Raw genomic sequence first — 23,060 nt, forward strand, 5'->3', positions numbered from 1 at the left:
GAGGCCACAACAGTGAGAGGCCCGCGTACCGCAAAAAAAAAAAAAAAAAAGGAAGGCTAAATAATATATTAAAAAACCTTGAGGACATTATGCGAAGTGAAATGATCCAGTCACTAAAGTCCAAATACTTCATGATCTCATGTATATGAGGTATCTAAAATAATCAAACACATAGAAGCAGAGAGTAAAATTGTGGTTGCCCAGGGCTGGAGGGAGAGGAGAACAGGGAATTGAAGTTCAGTTGCTATAAAGTTGCAGTTATGCGAGATTAACAAGTTCTAGAGATCTTTTGCACAGCGTTTTGCCTATAGTGAACGATATTGTACACTTAAAACTGTATTGTACACTTAAAAATTTATGAGTGTAGATCTCGTGTTAAGTATTCTTACCACAATTTTTTTTAAAAGATACGTATTTTTTTAAATTGGTAGTCTAAATTATTTTAAAGTCAATTTCTTGTCAGTTTAGTGTTATATTTTCTTCATATGCTTATATTAATACCACAGCATGGCAGTGGCCTTGGTTCTGACGCAGAGCCCTTGCAAGAATGGCGGTCTTTGTCCGGATGGCTGCACTACAGGATTGAGCTTCCCAGGGTTCCCTTTGGCATTCCTAAACCTCGAATGCCTTGCTGCTCTGACAGCCCTACCATTGGCATTGAATACATCCTGGTGTCATTTTAGAGGGAGGTGATGTGTGTCACTAAGAGTGACAGGCACTCTCCTGACTAAATTCTAGGCAGGCCCCACTCTTCTTGACTGGGCCTCAGCCTTGGCCTGTCAAAACTAGATTCGCATCACAAATGTTTCATTCTCTCTCTCTCTCTCTGTCTTGAACAAACACTAGCATAGTTTCTGTCCACGCAAGGCTGTGTAGCTAAAGATGACAACTCCAGCCTTCCGATGTTCTTGCCTGGGAAAGCTCGAGGCTGCCGGAAGAATTACAGCACCTAAAACTAGGGCCCCTGTCTCCCAGTCTCTGGACCTTAACTAGCAAAACCCAGATGGCCTAATGACACTGACAGTCCCCACCTCCCACTTTTGGCAAAATTTCCACTTCCCTGGCTCTGCTCTAGCCCCCGCCTCCCTCGCTGCTCTCTCATTCTCCCTTTAAAATGCGCAGTCATGTCTGCACTAGTGGAAGTTGGGTTCACCTCCTTCTTATTGCAGTAGTGATTACTGGGTAAAAATCTGTCCTTACCTCCTTGACTAGTGTCCGGCTTCACTGATCTTTGACACCAGTCACAGGTGCTGTTGGGTCTGCCCTCATCACCGTGTACCCTGACAGCTACCGTTGAGTCAGAAGACCGTCACTGTCCTCAGACCAGGAAATCGTTTCCTCTGAGCCCTTTTGTTGAAGTTTATTAGTAGCCACAGGAGGAAATTACTGTTTCCGTATACTGAGAAATATATTTAGATATGTTTCAAAGATTTGGAGCATTTTGAAACAGGAAAGGATTTGAGAGCTCATCTAATATACCTCTTTTAGATGACAGAAGAGAAGAAATACTTAGGAAGGCAAATGATCAATTCGAAGTTACATAAGTATTTAGGAGTCAAAATAGAACCAGACCCCTAGCCAGCCAACTCCCAGTTCTGAGTTCTTTGCAAAGAAAAGGATGTTTCCCCAGAAGATTTAAGACTGTCTTTACCAAACAGGTTAAGCAGACTTCAGCGTCACCTAGCACCTCTTTCCCAATCCAAGGACCATGTGGTAAGTGGCCTGGGTGTTTTCACCCCGCTCCAGAGATCTGATATGGAGCTGTGCTCCTGAAACTTTTCTCTCTACCTCATTCCCTGTGTAGTAAATATATTTTAATAGTATATTCACATGGTATATAATTCTAACTGTTCAAAAGGATATATGATGAAAAGTTCCATTTTCCCCACTATCCTCAAGCCACCCACTTCTGTTCCCCAGAGGTAATTGGTGTTTCCAGTTACCTGTGTATCCTTCTGGAGGTATCCTGTTTTTAAATTAATCCTCTAGTCATTCTCTTCCCCACCCCACCCCCAGAAATCATGTGTAGGTGTCTTAAAAGGGTGAACAAACTTTAAAATGGAGCCTGAAGGATTTGGAGAAGAACGTTCTAGCAATGGGAATTATCTAACATTAAATTCAGTACCTGAGGCAGATAGAATATCTCCTTCTCTGAAAATCTTTGAACTTAGCATAGTCTCTCATCTTTATGGGTTAGTTTATAAGCAGTTATTCTGCAGTGAGGAGATGAAATGGCTTCAAAATTACATGTTTGGACCAAAGATACAAATTTTTATTCTATATTTTGGGTGAGATTTCTTTCCCATATTTATCAGAATAAGTCTTAAAATGTCCATTTTAGAAATGCATGTTACAGTCAATTGTGAAATTATATTTCATCTTTATTTTTTGAACCAGGAAATACTCTGTTAATCAACTGAACAATTCTGTCCTTTACAACTGTCTGATTTCAATGACTATTTCCTTAGTTGCAAAATACTCAAATCTGGCCTTGAAGCACATTTACAAGCTAGTGTTCTGAAACCCAACAGGGAGGTCTTTTCAAAACAAAAGTTTTACTTTGGTGGCATCTCAGGACAGAAGGTTCCTTCTAAAGAGCAAAGGGACATCACGGCCTGTCCCTTCACTCCTCCCTCCACAGTAGTGCATTTAGACATTTGCCACCAACGGAGCTGAAGTTACTGCAGGCGTATCTCAGGGATGTTGTGGGCTTGGTTCCAGACCACTGCAGTAAAGTGAGTCACACAAATTTTTAGGTTTCCCAGTGCATATAAAAGTTATGTTTACACTATACCATGGTCTGTTAAGTGTGCAACAGCGTTATGTCTAAAAGAACAATGAACATACCCTAATTAAAAAAAGACTTTTTAAAAAAAAAAATTTTTTTATTTTTGCTGTGTTGGGTCTTCGTTTCTGTGCGAGGGCTTTCTCTAGTTGCGGCAAGCAGGGGCCACTCTTCATCGCGGCGCGCGGGCCTCTCACTGTCGCGGCCTCTCTTGTTGCGGAGCACAGGCTCCAGATGCGCAGGCTCAGTAGTTGTGGCTCACGGGCCCAGTTGCTCCGCGGCATGTGGGATCTTCCCAGACCAGGGCTCGAACCCGTGTCCCCTGCATTGGCAGGCAGATTCTCAACCACTGCACCACCAGGGAAGCCCTAAAAAAGACTTTATTGCTAAAAAATGCTAACCATCATCTGAGTGAGTCGTAACCTTTTGGCTGGTGGAGGGCCTTGTCTCCGTGTTGGTGGCTGCTGGCTGGTCAGGCTGGTGGCTGCTAAGGCTGGAGTGCCTGTGGTAGTTCTTAAAGTGAGACAGCAGTGACGTCTGCCCCATCAGTTGACTCTTCCTTTCATGAACCATGTCTCTGTAGCATGCAGTGCTGTTTGATAGCATTCTGTGCACAGTAGAACTTCTTTCAAAATCAGAGTCAGTTCTCTCAAACCCTGCTTTATCAACTAAGTTTATGTCACATTCTAGATCCTTTGTTGCCATTTAAATAATCAGTTAAGTTCGCCATCTTATGTGGACACGGTTTGTGATGCCCCAAAATAATTACAATAGTAACCTCAAAGGTCACTGATCACAGATCACTCTAAAAAATATAATAATGAAAAAGTTTGAAATGTTGTGAGAATTACCAAACTATGACACAGATACACAAAGTGAGCGAATCCTGTTGGGAAACTGGCACTTGCTTGGCACAGGGTGGCCACAGACCTTTAATTTATAAAAAAACACAGTATCTGCAAAGTATAATAAAATAAGGCCTACCTGTAGTAGGAATTTGTAATCACTTTGTTATCCTCTCCCCCAGCTTTAAATCACAAAAGCAAATAAATGGGGCAAAGTCAATTCCTTTTGTAGCTAGTTCCAATGCTACTGGTTAAAGTCTACTACAAAAAAGGTGAACAGTTATAGAAGCACATATTTTTATAGTTGAAATCTCCTAATATGGTCTTTATTCGAGAATTTAGATGCGTACCAGTCTCCAAAGGTAAAATCACTGGTGATATATGTCATCACTGGTTCCAAAACATAAATCTTTTGAATGATTTGCTGTCTTCTTCCTACCTCCTTTGGTCTGTGGCTTGGTTCGTTTTTAATTGCTGGTGATAATTGTGTTACATTTTAAAATAATTACATCTAAAACTAGTTTAGAATGGAGTACATTTAAATGGAGAGATATGTGGATACCACAATTTTTTAAACATTGCATTGATACTAAACACTGCCCTGCAATAGTGTCCCCAGTCCCTGAGGGACCGCCGTTGAACTGGTGTGGCCTGAGGACTAGCAGGTTTCTACCACCTTCTTTGGTTCTTAGTACACCCGTTACAGAGGGAGCATTGTCCCTGCCCCTCTGTGAAGCCTGAAGTCCAGTAGAGAAAGCAGCAGGAAAAATATGAGACAGAAATTTATATCATCCATAACTGAAAGTGTTTTGGAGGCCAATTTTATGGGAGGATTTGGGCACTGGTTTAGTTTAAAGAAGAAAGGAAAGAAGTTGTTGCTTCATTTGTAGGAAAATTTGGGCAAAGGCCAAAGCTTTGGGCAGAAATTTGTTTGCTGATAGTCACTGGGCATCCGCTTATGCCAGGCAGCATGGGAGAACCTGGGGGTGCAGACCTGCCCTCAAGAACCTCATGGTTTAATGGGAAAGACAGACATGCAAAAACCGTGTTGTGGGAGCCATGGTTAGAGTGAGGTTAATTCTGTGTAGGGGGCCCCAAAAGCCTCGTCTGAGCACCTGTAACGTATCAGACACCGTACTGGACACTGGAGATAAAGCCAGTCTTTGCTGGCAGAGGACCTGATGTGTGTGTGGGTCAGGCGATGGGTGAGGTTATGAATCTCATCTGGGACATGTTGATTCTGAAGGGCCTGGCCTTCGACACATCCAGGGGTAGGCGGCTGGCAGGCAGTTGGACCTGTGAGTCTGGAGCTTAGGGGAATGGCCTGGGCAGGAAGCCAGCCCTGAATGGGGTCCTTGCGGCTGTGGGTGTGACTCTGACCTCCTAGAAAGGGAAGGAGGTCTGGGACCAAGCCTAAAAGAGGAGACAGAGCCTGGGAAAAAGGAGCCGGCACCGTTCTGTCCAGAGCACCAGAATTAAGGAGTGGAAGCTGCAGAGATGGATGCATTTGCCAGTGTATGTATTTATTATTATTAGACTTTTCTGTCTTGTTCTCTTGAAGCCCTTGGCTCATAGAAGCTTTATCTCATTGGAAATGATTAGGCATGAAAAGAACTTGTAATAGAGGAGATTTTTGAAAATCTGATTTTATGTCATGTCAGTGTTCTTCAGTTATCTGACACACTTGTTCCAAAACAGAGTAACTTCCTCCATCACTGCTTGACAACCCGACTGTTAGGGTTGCCTTTTTCCTTCTCTCTGATCTTAACAGTGCATTATCTCTCCAGAGAGATGTAGTCGGAGTCGATTAATGATGGGGGATTTGGCAGCTGGTTTTTTTTTTTGTTCTCTTTTGCTTTACTGTGATGTTGAACACTGAAAACTCATTAAGCCACCAGGCCTTTATTCAGGAATTAGATGGTGTCTGTTCTTCTCCAAAATGGAAAAATGTGAGTGTTACTCAAAAGATACTTCATTTCCTCCTTCCCTTCACAAACCCTGCCATGTGTCATCGGATATGACAGGCCCTGAGGAGATTGCAGCGATCAGAGCAGACATAGTCCGTGTCCTCAGAAGCTTGCAGTCTAGCATGGGAATCAGACAAATGAAATAATCCCACAGTCAGATATGAGAATAGTGGTGATTGTGCCAGTGGAGACTGTGGGAGCCATAACAGGAGGGGTCTGGGAACTTGTTTGGGGTTGATACGTTTTAATCCTGGGTACTTGAGAAGAATGATTGTTCGCTCTTGCCTGCTAATGAGCTACGCTTAGGAGAAACAAAGTCACAGGTGATGAAATAACCCCTTCACATACACCATGGTACAGGGCTGCCCTTCAGACATGCTTGAACAAATGGGTGAGGATGTGGAAAGGGGAGAAGAAAAGCTTGCTTCCTGGGATGTTGCCTTACAGTGGGGTTCCCACACGTCTTTTTCTTCTGAAATATGTAAATTGTACATTTCAGTTGAAGTTACAGGAGGTCACGTTCCATATTTATCTTCTCTGCAAACTGCTAAGGAAGCATATTCAGTGTCTGCCTCTGCCAGGGCTTCAGTGGCTCTGACCCACCGCTCCAGTGTCTGCCTCTCTCTGCCCGTGTCACATGAGGTCTTTGTGGACATGCTGGTGGATACTGTTTATTTTCTCTGTTGGCAGCCAAGAATTCAGCTTTTTCTAAAATGATTTTTACTGTGTTCCTATTACGTCTTATCTGTTTTTTCCTTTCAGCAGCGTTCGATGATGATTCATCACTGGCCTTGGGGGAAAACTGTTTTAGCTTCTTTTTTTTTTAAGTTTACAATCATTAAAAATGTAGATCATGTTTAAAGGTTTGTTGTTGTTTTTTTTTTGCGGTACGCAGGCCTCTCACTGTTGTGGCCTCTCCCGTTGCGGAGCACAGGCTCCGGACGCGCGGGCTCAGCGGCCATGGCTCACGGGCCCAGCCGCTCGGTGGCATGTGGGATCTTCCCGGACCGGGGCACGAACCCGCGTCCCCTGCATCGGCAGGCGGACTCTCAACCACTGCGCCACCAGGGAAGCCCTAAAGGAATATTTGATGGACAATTGGTTTATCTAAAACAGTTCTAAATTCTGTGAGCATATTACTGCTGAAATGAAATACATCTTCCCTTGCAATTAATCTCTCGTAATCATCAGGATAATTGCCTATTGATTGTCACTGACTTTAATTCACTCGTGTAACCGTAAATACTTATTGAGTGCCTGCTGTACCCAAAGCTCTGTTAGGTGCCAGGGGTACAGCTGTGGACGGTCTTGGCCCTCAAGGAGCTCAGTGTCAAAATCTAAAAAGCAAAAAGTAGTATGGACCTGAAAGTCTTAAATAACTTTCCCTTTGTGTAGATCCTGGTATGGTTCTCCCAATGAGTTGTTGGTGGATAGACAGATGTCATTAGACACAAAAGATACAAAGATTTCAATGCCAGCAGACGCAGAAGCCGCAGAGCCTAGCTCACAAAGCAGGAGATAACACGGTGTACTCCTCATGGAGGTCCTGCTTCCCAGGCCCCAAGGGTCCCCTCAGGGTCGTCCAGTGGGATGACGCCCGTCGGGGGGGCTTTGAGCAGCCACGAGCAGCTCCTCTGCCGCTCCGATGGAGGGCGTCCGCCGCCGCCCAGTCTCCCTCTGCATGCTTGTGCTTAAGCCCTGGCCACGTGTCTGCCTGCGGGCCGGGTGACTGGGGGGGTCCCTAGGAGCGGCCCTCAGCACACAAGGCGTCAGGCCTGTCTCAGCTCCATGCCGGCAGTACTGGCGCTTACCTCCCAGGATTGTTTTGACAGTTAGTGAGGTAAACTGGTTAGAATAGTGCTTAGCCCAAAGTAAGCACTTAATGAATGTGTTACTATCATGAATTCATTATAACATTATTACTTAAATACATCAACACCATTATTAGTCTCAGTGAAATAGAACGTGAGACAAACATGCTTACATACACTTAAAGTTTTTCTTTAAGAGATTTTTAACAATGAACCTCTGCTGCTGCTTTTTTTTTTTAAGAAAAATAAGAGAATATTATCCTCTTCTTAGCCCTCCTCCTTCAACCAAAAAAGCAAAACAAAGAAAAACAACCCACAGAAGGTGAAACAGTGATTTTGCTGGTGTTTGAAAACGTCCACATAACATAATGAATGTATTTATTATAGCATTAGTCACGTCTCACTAATAGAGGACTGAAATTCTTCCAGTAACAGGCCAGCTAAGCTTCCGCCACTTCCTGCTTTGTGTATTTCCTCAGTTGCTTACCTGGTCTCTTTCTTTAGTCCTGGTGGACAAGTCAAGGTGGTGAGGTTTGCCAGAAACCACAGACCTTTCTCCGCGTCCATCACGAGTCCTGGTCCTTGGTTGCAGGTGCTGTTTGGCACGGCTGACGGGCAGGTGATCGTCATGGACTGCCATGGCAGGATGCTGGCCCACGTCCTCCTGCATGAGTCAGACGGCATCCTCAGCATGTCTTGGAACTACCCCGCCTTCCTAGTGGAGGACAGCAGCGAGAGTGACACCGACTCCGATGACTACTCCCCGCCCCAAGGTAGCTCGCGGGCTCCATGGGGACAAGAGTGTGGAAGGAGAATGAACCCATCCGCAGGGGAAGGAACAGGCCCGCCGTGCGCACGGCTCCCTAACCTACTGGGCAGGGTTCTCAACGGAAGTGCAAGGCAGAACTGGCCTAATCTCTGTTCTTGGTTGGACCGTCTTCTCTCTGCCATCCCTTTTTGCAGAATCACTGGTCAGGTTGATGAAGCTCCATTGGCTTAGGTTTTCCTAGATATAAAACAAGACTTTTGGCCGTTTCCATGTCCCTGGGGTGTTGTGGGACTTAGCTGCTTAGTGAGAGTAGAGAGAGCTGAAGATGAAAAATGCTGTGCTATTATTCTTATACCCTAATCTGTGGTGTTTCAAATCCCTAACGTTATTAAAGCCCGTAGCTTTAGTTGTGTGGGGAAAGGATTAACTCTGCCCGTAGTGAAGGCCAGTTTACACTGGGCTGGTATCCGTGCCCCTGTCTTTCTTATTTCAGGCAGAAGGTCTGGGCTTCCTCAGTTCAGGTGAACCTGCCGCCCTCACCCCCCGCCCCCAAGCCTCACAGTGACGTTAGATTAGAGTAGATGACGTCGGAGTTTTTTAACATTTGGACCAGTAATGAAAGATTGTTTCAGACCCTTGGTGGGGATAATTTCAGGTTCCAGCTTCCTTCACCCCTTGCAGTGTGTCTTAGCCCCCAAAGCAGAAGCCTTTGGTGTCGACGCTGGCCATCACCAATGTCAGCCCTCAGCACTGGCCCACTCAGGGCTCTGGCTCTTCCCCAGTGTCCCATCCCCTGCTCCAACCTCTTTTTTTAAAAGGAGAATATGTTACGAATAGTGGAAGGAAAAGACTCCCCGTGGTCACCTGCTGCAGGACTTCCGGGCAGCTGTGCTCACACTGCTGGCTGAGTGCCCTTAATGGGCTAAAGGCACACGCTGGACAATGTCTACCCTTCCCTGTGACTGTGGGCATGTTCAGCCTGTGAAGGGCTGGTCCGGGGAGAGTATTTTTAACTTCCTCCCCCATGAGCATCTGCCCTCACTGGTACTTGGAGTCTTCTCCCTCTTGTCCCAGGTGCGATAAAGTGTCATGCTTCCCAGAGGCGCACACATATACATGGCCATTCATGCAGTTAGGGAGAAGGCAGTGTTCAGACGGGTAATGAGAGATTGTTTCAGACCCTGTGAAAAAAGTGTAGATTGGCGGTAGTGTTTCAGGATTGGTGGGTGTCGGGAGGGAGAGCGTTCTTCGCTCCTGGAAATCCATCACCTCGTGGGGCCCCAACCTTGAGCGAAGTGCTGATCCATCCTCCACCTCGTGGCAATGAAACCAGTGTCTTTCAGCCTTGGACTCGGCATCCTTTTAAAACAGAACTTTGCTAGATTGAATGCATATTTGCTTATCCACATTTATTAGGGGAAGAAACAAGATCCAGAGACCAAGTTGCTAAAGCAAGTCCAGAGTAAGTCTCGGAGCAGAACGCAGTTCCTGGCTACTACGCTAACCTGTTGCCCTCTTCAGAAGCAGAGGCCAGTTTGGAGGCTGACTGGGATTTACCATTCAGATAGAGCAGGGTGTTTCTTGGTGGCCTAGGGAATTTGAGCACAGAGGTAGGTACCTGCAGCATCTTAAAAGTGAAGCAAAGGAGAATCATAACTGGGGATCCTCCACAGGCGGGGCTGAGCATGGTGAGTGAGCAGAGATCAGGCTGGCCCGCCCTGGGTGGGAGAATACAGAGCATCATCCCTCACGGCTCCTTCCTTAATGCACAGTCTCCTCGCACGCACGAAACAGGGTTCCCTTCTGCTGGCCGTGCACTGGGTGTGAGCCACATCCGACCTTGGCCTTCTCTCCAGATGTGGGGTCTCTTCTGGTAAAAGCAGAGAGCTCATGGTGGCTGTAATGTTCAGTGAAAGTGTGTTCAGTGTTGAAAGGCAGCTTTTCTCTGTACATTGGACCAGGATTAAGAAAATGTTTTCGTCCCTCTTTGCACCATCCTTATACGTTACGTGACATTAAAATAATTTACGTTTGCACATCATCAGAACCATGTAAACCCGTGACCACAGGGGTTAATAAACTCTGCATGCACGCTCTCAGCACGGCATACAGAGCCCAGGGAGCCCTGCTCGGTGCCCTTGGGGCTTCGGCCCCCAGCGCCTCTCATTCCAGGGGGCTCCAGGAAGCGCCCCGGATGCTCCGTGTAGTTCCTGAGTGCTGTGCAGCATTGCCTTACTTGGTAATGTCCCAGCCCAGAGTCTGGTCTGCACTGTTGGGCAGTTTCGAGGCCCTCCGCAGGATTGCAGCACGCGGGCCTGGATTCCGGTCACGTGCTTGTTGCCTCGTTTTCACTCGGCACTTCTGTCCCCGCAGATGGTCCGGCGGCGTATCCCATCCCAGTACAGAACATCAAGCCGCTGCTCACCGTCAGCTTCACCTCAGGAGACATCAGCTTGATGAACAACTATGACGACTTGTCTCCTACTGTCATCCAGTCGGGGCTGAAAGGTACGGATCAGCCCGAGCGGCCAGCCTTCCGAGCTGGGCGTCACAGCCAGGCCTGTTGACCCCCGACCTCTGCAGTGGCCTCTTCCAGGCTTAATGGAGTCTGTTCACTCCTCTGCTTAGCTGACAAGTCGATTCCTATCTGGTCTCACCTTGAGGAGGGATTCCTGACAGTCCCCTTCGTCTTCACCTGCCCTTCTTCCCCCACGGCAGGAGCGATCCTCTCGGGTGTGGGCCGCTTGCCTGCAGCCAGCACTGCGGGTGTTGGGCGGCAGCACCTGCCGTGCCTGCGGCAGCAGGTGACACACAAGACAGCCGAGGCCTCGGTGTGAAGGTCAGCAGTCAGGGGCTGATGGCTTCCTGAGGGACGTTAATGAAATGCTGTCTCAAGGGAAGACAGGCACCCGTAAGCATTTGCAGTGTTCTGAATTTTGCAATTCAGGAATACCGTTGAGGTTGTGCCTCTGAGGAGTTCTTTGGAAAAACAGTTCTGTCTCTTCAGGGTTGAATGGTGCAGTGTAGAAGTTCCAGGGCTACTTCTGGTCCTCAAGGTTAAGGGAACTGCTATAATCTGAATGGGAGCCATTGCGGGGCCTGGCGGTGGGGAGGCAAACCGGAACCTTCAGTTCAGCTTGCTGCTGTCCTTCGAAACTGGCCATCAGACCAGAGTCCTGGCCATGTTGCTTCTTGTCTGAATTGTTCAGGAATGCCAGGGATATGGAGAATCAAGTCCATATACTTAACTGTTGATTGGCGGGAATGCATCGTACCTGCCTGCACACCCCACAAGCACTTAATTCTGTTTCAGAACTATTGGATATTCTTGGAAACAAGTTAAACTCCCTCTTTTAAGTGTCCCATTTGCTGTTTCAAAACTATAATTGTAAGGAATTATTTAGCCTATAAATTCCGGAGGGACATGTAGACGTCCTTCTTTATTATCACAAATGGACCCGTTAGGAGCTGAGTCAGTTTCTTTTTACGATGATGATGAACTTAAATTCCTTGGACTTTTCTGTAAATTATTTTCTGAATTTTCTGTCTTTCATGGAGCTAAAACAAAAAGGTAGTCATCATAAATTCTCTCATATATTTAGTGATCCAAGCTCTACTTTTGTTCTTCTAAAATTCTGTTTTTAAACCTTTTAACCAAGTTTATTAATTGCATCAGTACCTACCTCTAGTTCTGCCGTCCTGAACTTCGTTCTCTACCAAGTGTCTGACCGAAAATATCATAATTACCACTCAGTTCCTTTGTATTCTTTGTAGGGTGAGTTTTTCAAATTTTTCACCATCTTGGAAACTACCTATGGAAACTTTATTTTTTATTCCTTGGATGTACTCTTTTGTTCTCTATCACACTAAATTATATTGGAGCAGCCCTTCTAACACATTCCCACAATGGGCATGAGAGGATTGGGAACATGAAGGTGAGGTGACTTGGGGAGGTGACCCAAAGTACCCCTCCCAAATGTGAAAGTTCTTGAGTTTTATCCTAAAAATACAGGCAAATTTAGCATTCTTGTGATGACCTAACTAGAAATCTCAGTCTGATCTCAAAATGTTTTCAATCATTTATGCCCTCATGACACGAGATGCTTTTGCACTGTCTTCCCAATTTCAGAAAGTGAGGTGATGTTTCAGTAAATTGGTGTCATCCAGTAGGTGCTGCATGTAGGCAGTTTCTCTCTTCTGTCTTGGTTTCAGAATATTTCAGTCTTACGTGTGGTATGGACAGCAGTGGTTTTTTGAAAATTTATTTATTTTTGTCCACCACTTTATGGGATATGTTAGTAAATACTGGGAACAGGTCGCCAGGTGCCATCAAAGATGGCTCACCGCAGCTTCTTCCATCTGCGGTAACCTGTCCCATCACGGACAGGTCGGTCGTTTGACTCGCAAGGTGCAGACGGTCCCTGACTTACCGTGGTTCAACCTGGGGTTTTTCAACTTTATGACGGTGCAAAAGCGATATGCCTTTGGTAGAAACCGTATTTTGAATTTTGATTTTGGATCTTTTCCCAGGCTAGTGACATGCAATCCCATCCTCTCTCGTGATGCTGGGCAGCGGCAGCGAGCGGAGCTCCCAGGCAGCCCCGCGATCACGAGGGTCAAAACCCGATACATTTAAAACCACTCTGTACCTGGACACTTTGTTTTTCACTTTCGGTACAGTAGTCAGTGAATTACGTGAGATATTCAACGCTTTATTATAAAATAGGCTTTGTGTGAGATGATTTTGCCCAACTGTAGGCTAATGTAGGTGTTCTGAGCATGTTTAAGGTGGGTGAGGCTAAGCTATGGTGTTCGGAAGGTTAGGTGTATTAAATGCATTTCCAACTTACAATGGGTTTATCCAGATGTAACCCTGTTGTAAGCCAAGGAGGATCTGTAGAGCAAAAGGGTGTAGTATTTCTTTTTTACTGTCTTGAAGAAACTTCATCAGAGAACTTTTCCAGCGAAGAAAGGTGACTCCTGGTGTTCCCCAGCTTGTCACCAACAGTGTAATCTGTGTCATGTGCACAAGAGCTTACAGTGCTGGGCCCCTCGTGGTCTCCACGGCCAGCCCTCCCCCACCCCTGCCCACTCCATTTTCACTGCAGACTCGTGGGGTTGGGGGGACTTTGCCTTGCTGACGTTTGCTGAGGAAGTTCTGCCTTGAAGAAAGATCTGCTGAGTATCCCAGCTTCGGGCAATTCTGTTTATCACACAGTGAACTGTAAACTGCTTCACCTCATTTGGGGTTTTTACCCTTTATTGTGACTTTCCTCTTTCTTGAGGACGTAGCGGGGTGGGGGGGAAAAAGGCTATTTCCCCTCTACCCATCTTAGGCTCTCAGACCAGGCCCTGTAAGTTAGACTGACAAAAAACTGATTGACCAGAGAAAAACAGAGAGAAGCTTAACAACACCTGCACTGTGTTTACCTGTGGAAGCACAGAGATGAGTAGCTCAAAGGGTTTAGATAGCGTGTTAACAAAAGAACAATACATTTTTTGGAGAAGTGACAAGGAGAAGACTTGAAGTTCCTAGGACAGCACATTGTGGGCAGGTAGTTATATGGGGGCGCTAACGGAAGATAAGGGCCAGTTAGTAAAGTTTGTTATGCAGAGTCCCCTGGTGTTGATAATGGTCTAGCATTGTCACCAGTGGTTCATTTCTGTCCTTCCTGGTGGGGGATGGGTAGACACCTTCACAGATTTATGTCCTGCTTTTAGGCAAGTAGGGGGAAGGGAGAGAGCTTTTCTTCTATCTGCTTCTTCTCCATCGCCTTCAGCTCTACGTAATTCTCATGCCAATGTGGCATATCATGGGGTGCACACTCTGTTATCTTTCAAGGAAAAATAATTCAGTCATGAATTCAGACTCTGACCGAGCCAGAGCATCTTTGCAGGGAAGCAAGGGTCCCACCCTCATGCTGACCGTTTTCCTCTTTCTGATTTCAGAGGTGGTGGCCCAGTGGTGCACACAGGGAGACCTCCTGGCAGTCGCTGGCATGGAGCGCCCGACCCAGCTCGGTGACCTTCCCAATGGCCCTCTTCTGAAGAGTGCCATGGTCAAGTTCTACAATGTTCGCGGGGAGCACATCTTTACACTGGACACGCTTGTGCAAGTAAGGATGTGTGCCAGACACCCGGCCGTGCCTCTGATGTGTTAGTTTGCACCCACCCTCCGTTAAATGCTCGTGAGCTGTTTCTACTCACTGTGATTATCTTTGACAGATTTTAATCTTTTGTTGACCTGAATTAAATTATGGGGTATAGACCAGAAGAAGTAAGGGAAAAAGAAGTTTTTGCCTGTTAACCAAAATACACCCATTTCCATTCTCAAACGAGTGCACAGTGAGTAAGCAGAGTGAGCTGGTGTTTATCATCATTCTGAAGTAAAAATCAGAAACTCGCAGAGAAGTAAATGCTGAATTTACATGTATTTACTCTGATTTTGTTTGTTATGCCAGTAATGTACTTTTACAGTTAAACTAAATTATTGTTAAACAGTAAGTAAAAAAGCTTAAAGGTGTTTAAGAAAGTGTGCACATGTGGGCCCCTTTCTATTTGTTTTTATCTCCCAGAAAGCTTTAGACCGCCTCATTTCTGGTCTGGATCAGTTATGGTGGAGGCAGAATTCCACTACAGTGGAGTGGAGTGGAGTGGAGTGGAGTCTGAGAGTGAGTTGATGGTTGATGGGGGTGATAATAAACCAGGGACTTATGTCCTAACCTTACCCAGCTCATCAGAGAGACAGGTATACCAGATTTGGGGAAATTTGTAATTAGGTGCAGGCATTAATTATATAAGTGAATCTTTTTTTAATTGTAGTAAAATACACATAACATAAAATTGACTGTCTTAACCATTTTTAAGTGTATTACATTATTTTGTAACCAATCTCCAGAATTTTTTCATCTTGCAAAACCGAAACTATCTATACCTTCTTGTTTGTATGAATTTGTCTGTTCTACCTACCTCATATAAGTGGAACCGTACAGTGTTTGTCTTTTTGTGTCTGGCTTACTTCACTTAGCAGAATGTCCTCGAGGTTCATCCACATCGTAGCCTGTGTCAGAATTTCATTCCTTTTTAAGGCTGAATAATATGCCATTGTATGTGTGCACTACATCTTGTTTATCCATTCATCCATCAGTGGACGTTTGGTTTCCTTCCAGCTTTTGGCTGTTATAAATAATGCTGCTGCGAACAGGGATATACAAATATCTCTTTGAGTTGCTGCTTTCAGTTCTTTTGGATAAATGCCCAGAAGTCGAATTGCTAGGCTATCTGGTAATTCTGTGTCTGACTTTTGGAAGAGCTGCCATACTGTTTCATGGTGGCTGCACCATCTTACGTTCACCCCAGCAGTGCACAAAGATTCCAGCTTCTCCACGCCCTCGCCAGCACTTGTTATTTTCTGGTTTTTTGATGATAGCCGTCCAGATGGGCATGAGGTGTTATCTCGTGGTGGTTTTGATTTGTATATCCCTGAGGATTAGTTATGTTGAGCATCTTTTCCTGTACTTGTTGGCCGTTTGTATATCTTCCTTGGAAAAATGTCAGTTCAAGGCCCTTGCCCATTTCCTAATTGGATTGCTAGTTTTTTTTTGTTGCTGAGTTGTCATAGGATTTAAATGTATCTTTTGACAGTGTAATATGTTCTGCGGGCAGATAAGCGTATTTGTTTGTTCGTTTGTTCAAGCACCCAGCAAACATATTTTGAGGGGCTCCTACGCAGCTGGCCCTGAGCTCAGAGCTCTGAGTGCTAGTGCATAGAATGCGATGCAGGAGCCCTTCAAGGCAACAAGCTGAAATCAAGCCCCGGCCAGAGCAGGACAGCGTGGTTTTAAAGTGAGAGTCAACGTTGCCCAGGCCGCCTCTGCAACCCCGAGAGGCAGAAGTGGTACAGGCTGCCTGAAGTGAGGAACTGGAGAGGCTCATGTAGCAGAGAGACCAAAACTGGAAGGAATTCAGGGAACTGCGAAGGATGGTATAGAAATGGGCAGCCAGGGAACTTTGGTGGGTAGCATCTGCTCTATGACCTGAGACTGGCAAGTAATATAAAGTCGTAATAAGGCATGTTCAGGAAGAAGTGATAAACACAGGATGGGAAGCTGTGCTTGGATAGGAAATGCAGATTCCTATTTTAGAAGTGAAGTAGTTCTAGGTGATGAGGCGAACCCAGGAAGAGCTCAAGTGGAGCAGAGTTGAGGCCGTTAGCATGAGGCCAAGGTGTGTGGCAAAATAAAGGTAGATATTGGAGTCCCTATGGATTTGGGATTGAAGGAGAGATTACCTTGTTTACACAGTAATTGTTACCTTACTGCCAGGGCATTGCTTAATACCTCTGGCATGTGTTACACTTTTCTGTTTATTTGCCTTATTTTCTTAACGTCAAAGGCCACGGTTTGTTCATTTTTCTGACCTTCACTGTGCTTAGAATGTAGTAGAAGCTCGACGGCCTTAACCATTGCAAAAGTTCTCATCAACTATCCCATGAAATTAACATAGGTCCTGAATTTAAACTTGAGCCTCAGGGATAAGAGAGGGGCTTGGCTCACCTTCCTTTGGAGAAAGCTATTCACGCAGTGTCTCAGCATTTTAATAAATTGTTGACTCTTTTTTCATTTGAGGGCCTGTTTCAACCATTGGAAAAATCGCCTCAATAATATAAAGTTAAATAATGATGCTACTAAAAACCAAGTACAATACTGATTATATGTAGCACCAACTTAACTGTTGTCTGTAATGATTCTAGAATCACATGTCTGTACTGTGCCATTCAAGTTGTCCAAAGGCAGGAACGTTTTTATAGCAGGAAGGAAGTTAGGCAATTTATTGGGCTGTTTATAAAAAGAACTAAATGCAGTTTAGATAGGATAATTTATTTCCAAGTTAATGAGATTGTAGGTTATTGCGTACAAAGCCGTTGCCCAGCACAAACTTGCGGCAGCCTCATTTTAAAACTGATTCTCCTGAGTTACTCATAACAGCAATGCCTGTGGCTGAAGCTCCTAGAAGGAAGTACACTGTAATTTATTTTCTTTTCCTTCCTGTCATAATTTAAAAGTCTAGAGTTGATCACACTAGGTGCTATCTGTAACCATCTACATGTAATTGCATATCTGATCCTTTGACCACAGATTTTGAGGGTTAGCACCGCTGACTTAAGTTCACAGGCTTCGGTAATTCAGGTCTGTGTGTTTTTTATTTGGTTGGATGGTTGGGTTTTTTGGGTGGGTTGGTTGGTTTGTGTGTGTGTTTTAGCTTTATGAACTTTTTTTGCAATAAAGGCAAGTTGGTGGAGTTGCCTTATATTCTGTAAGGTTCAGGTGTTGATGTAAGATATTTGGGTAAAAAAATTAAAAGAGGAAGATGGTAGGTGTGGGAACCGAAAAATCAAGTGATGGAGCGCATTTACGGCCATAGACTTCCAGGCTCTTGAAGGAGAATTCTTTAGCAAAACTATTTTTGCCTTTTTTTAAATTGAGAATTAATTGTACCTGTTCTCTCAAAGCTGCCACATGTGTGCTTTTCCCATTGTTTGCTGTAAGTAGCTGAGAAAGTCCCTTCTGGGCTGTCTGCTTATAAAATAGAAGAACGGCCTGTTCTTTCAAAACGGAGATTTGGGCTACTGAATCCTGAGCTAGCTTTTATTACTGCAGCTTAGTTGGTGGCCAGATCATTGTAACTTAATATTCAAAATTGTCCATGGCTCCAGCCAACACAGTTTTACGGTGAACAGTCACCACCTTGGTCTATTTAAAAGTGAACTCTGCTGGAAGGCTTTCCTCCTGTGTACCCGCCTGTACAAACATTAAACACCCCCTTATACCAGGGGCTGTGAAACATTTGAAGTGCATTTCCTCAAAGACAGAGATCCCCACCTTCTTTCTAGGGGAGCTCAGAAAGGAGGGAAAGCGATTGGGAGACAGGAGACCCCTCTGACATTCCCGGGGTCTCACTCCTCGTCCCGGGGCTCCATCAGCCAGCAGCTGCGTACCTGGATGGCCTCTTTTTCTCTCTCTTGGGCCAGTGTAGCTGGTTTGACCCTTTTGTTGTCTCTTGACTCTAATCCTGCTTGAATAGCTTATCTTTAACATGGAAAGGACACCCCGCTTTTTATTCCCTTTTAAATTTTTCGAGGACTCCACGCAGCGCACTGCTGCACACAGAAACGGTGGTGTGGTGAGCAAGCTTTCAGGTCCGGCCACAAGCGTCACCAACTCACTCATCTCAGGCTCTGCTGAAACTTCCTGCACGGAAGCTTTCTCTGCTCCCCTGTCTGAAACGATCCCGTTGCTCTGCCTCTAGCCCCTTATCCTACCATTGTTACCTCGTAGCATTCTTCACTAGCTGACACCATCAGGTAGTCCTTCCCTGTCACAGAGCCTGAGGCACTTCTCTCTCCCCGTCCCTCCTCAGAGCGTCAGCTCCGTGAAGGCAGGGAGCTTCTTTCATTCCGTGTCAGTCCCCAAACGCCCAGCATGTGTCTGGCCCACTGCACACATTTGACAGGGATTTACTGACTGACCGATTGACAGCTCAGGAGGCGAGTACGTGATTGGACGGATGCATGGCACGGATCGTGTAGCAGCAGGAGATGAGATCGCGAGGTATTTAGCGTCTCTTCGTGTGCCCTAAGGGGTTGAAACAGGCCGTTAACCTTCCATGATGCTGTGGCAGCGGAAGTAGGGTGAGCAGACTAACCTGCTTTCCTCGTAAGTAGCTGGCGTCTGACACAGAGAGAGGGACAGCCTGACTGTCCATTGGCCGCTCCTCTCATACCTCTCTGGCCCAGGGACACCTGGCATCGGGCCAGCAAACTCACCAAAGCACCAGGTTCCCGCCACACGGATACTCCCCGAAATGCAGCTCATTGTCTTGCCCTTTTGCCTTAGATTTATGTGCCGAATACCTACACAAATTAAGTTCTAGCCATCGGTTCTAAAAATAGTCATTTTGTGCAATTTGAGAAAGCGATGAAGTCCACACATTTACAGCTGAGTTTCTCCCTAGCAGACGGCAGCTGTTCAAAAACAAAAACATTCATCTGCGGGAGTCGCACCTGTGTGCACCCTCACGTGTTCCCAGGTTCGCTGGAAGAGAATGTTTGACACGGTTCCCTTCCGCTGCAGCTAATCCTGGTGGGTGGGATGTGCCTGGGGAAGATGAGCCTGGACGTGCTCTGCCGGGGGCAGTGAGCAGGGCATTCCTGTTCTACCTGCAGCGGCGGGTCCCAGGGGCCGGGGCCGCTGAATCGGGACGCCCCTACCCTGTGTCTGCGGGCACGTGTGTTTACCACCGCCTTGATTCCTGTCCTTTCTGAGAAAACGGCACGCTTGTACTGAGGGCTTTGCAGGCTGGAGCGCCAGTAAACAGCACAGGAAGATGAGCACCGGCAGGAAATGAGACTTGTAAAAAGTAAGATGACATGTAAAAAACTGTAAAAGTATAAGCAAGGTATAAAAGGATTTTGTGTGTGTGTTAATTTTATTATTTATTTATTTCCAGTTTTATTAAGATATATTTGATATGGACACTTTGTAAGTTTGAGGTCTACGACGTCTGGATTTGCTATACGTATGTATGGCAGCGTGATTACTGCCGTGAAGTTAGCTCTCAGCTCCCTCATGTCACGTGATGACCATTTCTTTCCTGTGGTGAGAACATGTAAAGTCTTCTCTCTTAGTAACTTCTGGGTATTTGTACAGTACTGTTAACTCTAATCACCATGCTGTGCATTGGACCCCAGGTAGTAGGACTTCCTACGGGCTTGCAGGACTTACAGGGATCCTGAGAGGTCATGGCCCTCCTTACTGGCCTCAGACTCAGTGGTAACTATGACAGTCAATTTCCCCATGTCGGTGATACCTCAGAATCTTCAGGCAAGAGTATCAGCTTTCACTAGTTGCAAATTTTTCCTTACTTTTCTAATACAGCTTTAAGATTTATTATGGCAAAGGCACCAGTATTTATTTTGCTACTTTATTATCTTACGTGGGGCATATGCTGTAAAAATAAATTCAATGAGTGTGATTTCCCCCTTTGCTGAAATAAATAAATCATCACTGACTTGGGCAAGTAAGTGAATGCTGTACCGTACTGTACTGTACTATAAATTCCTAGTGGTAGTGGTCTTGTCCTGCTCTTAGAAAAGGGGGTTTCCTGGTCACCTTGCTCCAGATAACAGGTCCTTTGAGACCCTGCAGGCATCACTTCTCCAGGCCAAATTATTCCAGTTCTTTTTTCCCGGGTCTAGTTTTCAGTCCTTTCACTCCTCCTTGCTGAGAATTCTCAGTTTTCCTCATTTCGCGTTGCCGGGTGTGGAGGGCACGGCCCTTCCTCCACCTTCTGCTGCTTCGCGCTCACCCAGCAGCGCTGCGTGGCTGGGTTACTGCCGAGCGCGGGCCCATGTGACCGGGGGGCTCTTTTCTGCCACAATGAGTTATTCCGGTCATTGTTCCCTCGTGGTTTATGCAGCTCGTTTCTCCTCTTATCTGTTGCCTTTTCGACACATCCGTTGTTGGGTCTGTTTCTCAGTAAAATAGCCTTGACCAAGCGGATTAAGGGGAGAACTGTGGGGAGAATTGGGGCTCGTGACTGTATTTGTGGTTGACAGAGAGGCAGCGCACTGTAGTAAGATGAGCATAAGCAGCGGGGTTGGGGGATGGGTGAGAGTGTGCTCTCCTGCTGATCAGCTGTGAGTTACGGAGCTCTCTTAGTCTCAGTTTCCACATATGTTAACTGGGAATAATGATGCCTGTGTGGCAGAGTTGAGAGGATTAAATGAGATAATACGGGTGCTTATTAAGATACCTTAATGTGCAACTGGAACGTAGTTAGTTTTTAAGACCTGATTGTTAATTTTTGTTAAGATGGGTAGTGATTATACCTGTAATTATAACAGATAGGATTTTTATCTGTTTATAGACTTGAAAGTCTATAAAGTGGTTTAAATTCCTTTTTACAAAGCTATAGCATACTTATCATCATGATTAATCTTATAGAAGACCCTCCCAAAACATGTAATCCGCTGTTAACACAGAGGTAATTACTATGAAAAGCAAACCAGGAGGAGGGAGGGGAAGAGAGGATGAATATATGTGTTCTTGCATTGTGACCACTGGGACATCAGGTAGGTGGATTCAAAACTCATGGAAAATTGGAAGAAAGAAGTGTCTGGTATTTTTGCAGCCAGTTCCAACCAAGTCAGATTGTGCTAATTGGAAACGGTTCTTCATGATTTGAGCTGTAGGTTGTAAGTATTATCTTCGGAGACTTGGGGGTTGGCAGGGCGGTTTGCAGCTTTAAGATCAAGCATGATTATGCTACCAATAGAGCTTTGTCCTAAACTGCACTTACGGGGGGTCGGTCATACTGAAGAAACTCTCTTCGTATATTTTTTATGTGTCGTCTGCCGTGTCTTCGGCAGTGATTCTGTCTTGCTCTAACCTAACGGTTTCCTCTGTGGGGGTCTACCCTCTGTGAGGGATCCTTTTATAAGGAGGCCCTTCTTGGAAGTACTCTGAAGCCCCCAGACTGAGCTCCAGGCCCTATGACCCTCCTCCAGGGGACTGCGGCTGTGGTCCTACCCTGCGGCTGCGCGGCCTCGCCATGATGGAAATGAAGTTATCTTCAGCCTTGCATTTTTGTTTTGAATTCGAAGCCAGGATTAGCTGACCCTGGAGGCTATTTTAAGCAAGTGTCTTCATGTGTTTCTTTTATCTTGATGCCTGTCACTAAAGTGTTGTGAAGCTTCTCTCCCTGTTTCCTATAAAAGATCTGATCTTTGAAACCCCTCAAGACTTCATTAAATTAGAACTCCACCTGTCTGGATCAGAATGAGCAAATTCTCTCGCTGCTTCTCCATCACGACCCTCCACCTCTTCCTTTCTTCCTTGGCTGATCTTTCCTAAATGGCACCCCTGAGCTTCGGATTTTTTTTCCCAGTGCAACCAGTTTCTAACTTGCGTATTTGGATTCCAGCCTGCCTCTTCAAAGCAAATAATGGCCACAAACCCCTAGAGCAGCTGCCACAGGAACTGTGTCCCTCTCTCTCCCCTTTCCTACCCCATCGGCTCAAGGATGGCTGAGAATAACAGTGATTGAATATCTGTGGGTTGTCACCTGTGATGAGTCCCAGAAGCACTCTGATTTCTTTCATCTCCTTTAATCCTCACAGCCCCCTTACTCATGAGAAAGTACGAGACTTGTATTATTCCCTGGGTCATGAGCTTGTGACTCAAATCCAATGTTGATCTGACTCTGAAATGTTCCTTATAGGGACAAAAGGGAAGGGCCATCTGGTCTACCTCCTCCCTACCTCTCCAAGCCTTGGAAACTACCCCTGTTACTTGAGGATCCAGGTAGCCAGAGCCTCAGTAAGGAATACGGGTTACTGTGTACCGCAGGCTGTTTGCATCTCCTGGCAGAGATGTCATTATATGGAACTAGGTTAGGTTTTACGTCACCAAATTAAATGAGATAATACATGTAAAAGAACTTGGTAACACTATTCCGGTGCTTTGTGCTCTGGCCTGGGGATCTAACTACTTTTCAATGAAAATGCCGACTGTTGTTTTCCTTAATTAATTAATTGTATTTTTGGCTGCGTTGGATCTTCGTTGCTGCGCGCGGGCTTTCTCTAGTTGCGGCGAGCGGGGGCTGCTCTTTGTCGCGGTGCGTGGGCTTCTCATTGTGGTGGCTTCTCTTGTTGCAGAGCATGGGCTCTGGGTGCGCAGGCTCAGTAGTTGTGGCTTGCGGGTTCTAGAGCGCAGGCTCAGTAGTTGTGGCGCACGGGCTTAGTTGCTCTGCAGCATGTGGGATCTTCCTGGACCAGGGCTTGAAACCGCGTCCCCAGCATTGGCAGGCGGATTCTTAACCACT

At 45.8% G+C, this 23,060-nt stretch overlaps 1 protein-coding gene across 5 annotated transcripts in view; it reads left to right on the forward strand.

Annotated features, from left to right (window-relative positions):
- TULP4 (TUB like protein 4) overlaps nt 1-23,060 on the forward strand; it is a 228,283-nt gene that overhangs the window by 176,755 nt on the left and 28,468 nt on the right. For all 5 annotated transcript variants that reach the window (XM_089922203.1, XM_022560335.3, XM_089922202.1 and 2 more), the window contains 3 exons: nt 8,001-8,181; nt 10,551-10,685; nt 14,127-14,293. In XM_089922203.1, the coding sequence (XP_089778329.1) occupies nt 8,001-8,181; nt 10,551-10,685; nt 14,127-14,293 (483 nt within the window). The remainder of the gene's footprint in view (nt 1-8,000; nt 8,182-10,550; nt 10,686-14,126; nt 14,294-23,060) is intronic.

Source organism: Delphinapterus leucas, chromosome 12, assembly GCF_059928025.1.
Source record: "Delphinapterus leucas isolate spDelLeu-1000000601 "Yukka" chromosome 12, BTC_Dleu_Yukka2, whole genome shotgun sequence".
NCBI classification, from domain to species: domain Eukaryota; kingdom Metazoa; phylum Chordata; class Mammalia; order Artiodactyla; family Monodontidae; genus Delphinapterus; species Delphinapterus leucas.